This window comes from Rutidosis leptorrhynchoides, chromosome 3 (genome assembly GCF_046630445.1).
Source record: "Rutidosis leptorrhynchoides isolate AG116_Rl617_1_P2 chromosome 3, CSIRO_AGI_Rlap_v1, whole genome shotgun sequence".
NCBI lineage: Eukaryota > Viridiplantae > Streptophyta > Magnoliopsida > Asterales > Asteraceae > Rutidosis > Rutidosis leptorrhynchoides.
The window spans coordinates 179635670-179642500 of NC_092335.1; the positions used below are offsets into that span (position 1 = coordinate 179635670).

General features: G+C 37.9%; 1 protein-coding gene across 1 annotated transcript; it reads right to left on the reverse strand.

Moving 5' to 3' along the window:
* Positions 1-461: 461 nt before the first annotated feature.
* On the reverse strand, positions 462-1427 carry LOC139900663 (uncharacterized). Its single transcript, XM_071883425.1, has 2 exons — positions 891-1427; positions 462-833 (listed from the first exon to the last, which is right to left on the reverse strand). The coding sequence occupies exons 1-2, from the start codon at positions 1425-1427 to the stop codon at positions 462-464; spliced, it is 909 nt and encodes a 302-aa protein (XP_071739526.1).
* Between the last annotated feature and the right edge of the window lie 5404 nt (positions 1428-6831).

The window sequence follows — 6831 nt, forward strand, 5'->3', positions numbered from 1 at the left end:
CTTAGGTAATTTATTAGCATTACGAAGCATCTAAGTATGGCAAGATCAAATACTTAAAAAAAATTATCCTTTCGCAACATTCATTAATTAACTCAAGTGGGCAATTTCATCACTTGGTTTTAAAATCATTATTTCGTAATATACATTCGCATTAATGTAGCATAAGCAGACTACATCATCACTTAGCAAAACAACAACATATGTTTTAAAATTTCTGCGAACCCTTAGTCACATTTGCACAAACATTAATTCAGTGTTTTGAAAATTAAGCAATCGTATTATGCAAAATAAACACTACGCGTGGCCACACGCAGTGTTTTTGCTTTGTATAGAAACAATTACTAACACTCAAACTAATTTTGTCTTATTTATTATTTTTCTGCAATAAAAACTCAGAAAATGAAAATAACATATTGATCATGATTAAACATGATTAAACTCTTCTAATACAAATGCGTGCATTATTCAAAGTGGACTGCATGCCCCTCAACACCTACACTTTCTCGCGCCACAATCATCGCACAAAATGGCTCAACCATCGCAGAAATTAGCGTTCTGATACCCTTATTAACAGAAAACTTAACCATTCCATGTAGCGTAGATGGTATTGCACCAAACATGCTAAAAGCAGTGCGCCCAAAAATCATGTTAAATCGCGATTGATTTCGCATTATATAAAGATTCAACAAAGCTTGGCGCCTTAGCAATTCATCGTGATCATCTACTAGTTCAACTTGCAATTCCAACTGACCAATAGTCCAAGTTGATTCTCCTGAAAATCCAGCAAGCGGAACCGCAGTAGGTTTCATCAAAGCTTTAATGTTTGCAGGCAACTTGCTAAAACATTGCTCATACATTACATCTACACTGCTACCAGTGTCAACATGCACCTTCACAATCACAATACCAGTATTCGCAATGCGGCATGAAACCGCCACTGGCTTATCAAGATCCACGCTCAAGTTTACAGGAGGAAAAGTAATAGAGGGGCATTGCCAGTTCGCGATTTGTTCAGATATTTGGAATACCGATAGTTTGCCTTGTACCTCTACCACATTAATGACCTGAATTTCGCGCAAATTCTTTTTCTTACTCACCATTTTTACTCCAAGATTCTTCACCGCGGGAGCTTTTCGATCAGCAATATTTGGCACTTGCGGAGCATTAGAATCTACAGGTAAGATAATCGCATTCGCAGTACTTGTAGCACCTTGCGTGATTAAATGTTCTAGCTTGCCTTGCACATATGCCTCCGCGATCAGCTCTGCCAAATCTCTACAACGATTAGTATCATGACCATAATCATCATGGAAAATACAAAACTTAGATTTGTCTTTCCTACTGTTCTCTGCTAAAGGTTGAGGATCAGAAAAAGATCTCGCAACCCTTTCTTGTAAAAGAATTTCTTTGGGTGTTTTTGTTAACATCTGGATGATATTAAAAGACTCGTTGTTCCATTTTCGCGTAGAATAGCGATCCCGACAGCCATATCCATGATTATCATTTTGACCTTGATGTCTATCATTACACGGGTAACCACCACCGCCATTTCGCTGTGGGATATCCTAAACCGCGGTAATTATCGCCATTTCCATCTCGAAAAGAATCATTATCATCTCGCCAAGTTTTATCCTTACCCCACCCGCAAGCGGGTGTTATAGTACTATCTTCTCCACCTCTAAGATAATCATACGTTTCTTGTTGCACCTTAGCGAAAGTTGGCGGAACATCTCTTCGCAGTTGACTCACAAGCGTTGGATGTCGCTGCGGATTAATAGCATGCAAAAACCCAAAATTTTTTTGATCTTCATTCAAACTAGGTATCGTTTGGCACTCATAAATGTACCGCGTAAGTAATGCGCTTAAAGTTTCCTTGTTTCCTTGTTTGATATCATGACATTCTATATGCGTCTTCTTCTGGGGCAAAAGATTCTGAAACTGCAGCAAATATTTATCGCGAAGATCGATAAAGCCGATAATACTGCGAGCTTGCAGGCTATGAAACCACTTCCTTGCTAATCCTTGTAAAACCATAGGGAATACTCTACACGCAACCGGCTCGTCCCAGTTATAGGTGCTTACCACCCCTTCAAACCGCTGCAAAAAATCCAAGGGATCAGTTAAACCCGAGTAAACTGCCAATGTCGCCGGCACAATAGGCAGCGTAACGATTGCATAATCAGAAATATGCTGGACAAACTTGTCTGCAGCAGTAGTAATCTCAGTCGTCTTTTTTGTGCGAGTATCAGTATTCTCCGCACAAAATTTGGTTATCATATCTTGCAAAAAATTCGGTTGTTCAAACTTATGCTGCATTGACTTAGGCGCAATGCTTTTAAAAGCATCCGCTAAAAAATGTTGAGCATTCTCTCTGCGAACAACATCAGATGCTTCAACTTATTCCCCATGACGAGGGAAAGGTGTTGGTGGTCCCCTTCTCTTAACATATGAAATTTTTACAAATTCTTCCACACTATCCGAATCATCAGAAAATTCGCTCTCTTCCCTTGACGCTTTCACAATCTTTGAATTATAAGCAGAGTTCAAAATAAGGCATTCCTCTGCATTATCACTATCACTATCATGATGTTCCATAACTAAGCGATCAACTTGTGATCCTGAATCATTCAACGACCATAAGTAAGTGCGCGGTATACGAGGTTCGCGACTATACTTGGAGTGTTTCTTAGCTTACTCAATAGTAGTGCCAACAACTTTGTCTATTTTCAGACTCGCTTTTCCAGCCAAAACTCTTAACCGCTTGCCTTCAGCAATGGTTTCATCACGGTTCTGTTGCAGATTTCTACGCGCAACCATTTTTTCTGCAGGAAACTCTAATTGCGAATCATTATTAGCGGTGTTAACATTAGACGTTTTAGCGAGCAGTTCTTGAACTAATTTGCTTGCAGTAGAATTAACATTTGTTTGCGTATTGAACGGCAAGGTGTTCTGCGAATCACCAACCATCACATCAGCATTCGCGGAAACACTTACTTGCTTTGCATTTGTTGCAATGGCCGATAATCAAATCAACTGATACGCCCTAGAAAGTACCTGCAAATCATCATTACAAAACACGATTGAAATTAAACCAGCCAATTAATTATTTGATAGCACGAAACAAAAAATTCCGAGTTTAATTTTAAAACGTGTCCCACGGATGGCGCCAATTGATCAATCCATAATTAATGAGTTACTTAATTAAGGATTGAGTGCAATGAGATTGAGATGGAGGATGGGATGTTTGATGATTATTTTGGGCCCTGATGATCTCTTTCACTTTAGCAATCAAGTGATCAACCACCCCGACCCGTTCTTGATTGTTAATTAGCATGATTCACCTCGACACGGTGTAAAAGTTCCTTGGGCAAGATCACAAGAGAAAATTACAAAGGTTCGGGCAAATGGCAGAGAATCAACAACCTATAAATGAGAGGCCAAACTCCCTATTTATAGAATTCGAAATATTCGCGGTCTGCGGATTGCTTAACTATCCGCGAAAACTTAGCGAAGTGACCCACAGTCTTTTATTAGTGCGGAAACTGATCCGCTATCTTTATTTTCAGCGAATATTCCAAGCCTTTCGAATATACTTCGCGTAAATTCTGCTTTTAGCCTTTAGCAAATAAAATACACATATACAATGCTATGTATATGATCAAAACGCATTTTAGATCAACATTTACACAAAAACCCATTTTGACCTAAAAACTAGTCAAAACACCAAATTTGTGAACTTACACTTCAAATCACATTCAACACAAGTTAAATGGTGTTTTAAACTCCTAAACATGTTTATGAACTCACCAATTTCATCATCCAACCCTAAACCCACTAAAATGGTTTTCCTCACCATTTACTCGTTCAAATCTTCAATTTAACAACTAGTGAGGTTTTGCTCAAGATCATACAATCAAAAGCCCTAAATATAAACATGAACACAAAAACGAAATTCGGAGTTAGGACTTACCGCTAGTATCTACTTGTAGCTAAGAACGAGGAGAACGACTTTCCTTCACGCACCAAGAATTGAATCACAAATCTTCACCTTCAAATCTCACTTTGAATCTAAGAGGGTTTTGGGATTTGAGAGAAAAGAGAGAAAGAAAAGAGAAAAGAAATGAAGAAAAAGAGATATGTGGCTGAGATTTAGAGCCACAATCTGGTCCACACGCAAAAAGACAAAAATACCCTCGACCTACCCTTTTTAAAACTAAAAATCGGATCAGTCCTGCAGGCATGTCGCGGCGCGACCCTTCATCCTCGCGGCGCAGTTTTTGAGGTAAAACTTCGAACTGATTAAGTGCCCTCCTGATCTTGATTTGCTTGCATTCTCGCTACGCGGAAGTCCCCATCGCGGCGCAGACCAACACGTATTTTGCCCAATTTTCAGTTAACTAAGTCCAAGACTCGTAGCATGACTCGTACCCTTCATACTCGCTTCGTATATACACTTAAACACAACTACAATAACACGTTCAGTCCTATATCTTACATACACTACGCACGCCTTCATACCATGCATACATTTCCATACATATATATCTCCATGCACATGTATATATATATATATATATATATATATATATATATATATACCTCTATTATCTTCGTGTACATATTTACATATATAAAAGACTCGCTACGTGCACTATACGCCCGAGATAATTATTCGAAATATCCGGGTCTTACACTCTAAAAGCTAAACTCTAGCATAATCATGTAGGGAGATCGCTAGTCCAAATATATACCCTTGCCCTTGTCCACGCCGGAGCCTAAAAAGGTAAACAACGAGAGGGTAAGCAAAACGCTTAGTGAATGCAATAATTACACACATACATATATAATATACCTACTTGCAAACACTTACTCACATACCGCATACATGCTAGCAATATAATTAGCATACAATCTCAAGTACGAAGCTAATAACCTCCAATACCGCAACTAGCATAATCAATAGCATATAATCGAAACAATACAATATGCTACACTACAACGCATACACAAACCATATGGTTAACCATACTCACATCATGGTGCTACCGGCTCTTTGGTTCACACCATACGCATCGGTCATGATGCAACCGGCTCTTTGATTCACATCACAACCCGAGTCATACTCGCGCTAAAGTGCTAGCGGCTCCTTTGTTCACACTACAACACACGTACTACGACGCTACCGGCTCTTTGGTTCACATCGTAGCACACTCGCACATACTATGGCACTACCGGATCTTTGGTTCATACCATAGCATACAAATAAATACATTATATACCTACGCATATAATTATTCCACTCACCTTAACGCTTTTAGTGAAAGATAAACAAGCTCGCAACCTTCAACGCAACGTACCTATTACATCATGCATATAATCAATCATACAATCAAGTTGGTCAACCAACTCCCTCACCATCCTAGTGTCATTTTGGCCCATAGTGCAATTCCGACCAATTTGCACTCTTAACCCTAATATTAGGTCAACTTTTGCCAAAACCCTAACACTAGCCAAACATGGTCTTAACACACTTATTAACGCAAGGTTAGTGTGTTTTCATACACGTTTAACAACTTAGGTCACCCAAGACTCATTCGACCCATTTCAAGGTTAACACACCCATTTGGGTCACCAATATACCCAAATAACACCCACCTACTTAATATCTAGGTGTTCTAGTAATTAACAAACCAAATTATGACTCATAAACTCATTTATCATTCCAAAACCCTAGGTTAGTCATCTTTGAGTCCTCATGACCCAATCTTATCCAAAAACCCCCAAATCACTAACGAATGGGTTTTAAGTTCATCATTAACTGAAACCCTAACCCTTAAACTAATTTAAAGTAGGGAAATCAAGATTAGGACTTACCACCACAATCAAAACATAGCTAGTGACTAGATGAACAACTTTAATACTCGTGCTTAAACCCGAATCGAGCTTCTTCCTTCTTGATTTGAGCTTTCTCACACTAGAAATCTCTCTCTCTCTCTAAACTTGAAGTGGAAAGGAAAAAGTAGATGAAAAGGGAGTAATGACACCCACCAACTGATCTTGGGGCCTTAAAGTCGTCCACCATGTGAAAATACTAAAATGCCCCTCTTCAATTTAAATAAACAAAAGAATCACCACCTGAGGCTAGCCGCGCCGCGCCCTTTATACTGAAAAATGAAATCCGTAGCTGCTATATATATATATATATATATATATATATACAATATGTATGTTTTGAAACTTGGGTCTTACATATATATATATATATATATATATATATATATATATATATATATACATATATATATATATATACATATATATATATATATACACACATATATATATATATATATATATATATATATATATATATATATATATATATATATATATATATATATATATATATATATATATGTTTTCTTTCTTTTTTTGAACGGCGAATTTGAATCAGCAGATCATTTATTTCAGCGATCTTCATTATTTGCACACACACACACGCTAGAAGGAAACTCCTACCCGGGTTGCTTGGCAACTAATCGCGGGACCTGAGTTTCTTGGCAACTAATCGAAGGAATTGTAGAGAAAACCTTCCGCCCCCAGGAATTGAACCCAGGTTGCTTGACAACTAATAGCGGGCTCTTCCACACTGAGGCATGATACCATTGAAGCAAACGTTCGTTAGTTATATATGTTTTCTTTTATTTTTATTTTTTATTATTATTTATGGTTTGCTACATAATCAATTGTTCAGTGAGCTGTTTGATAGTTGCCGTAGAAAAAATTCTAAGTTTGTCTTCTGTCTGCTTTCCATATCTGCTGTTACCAATA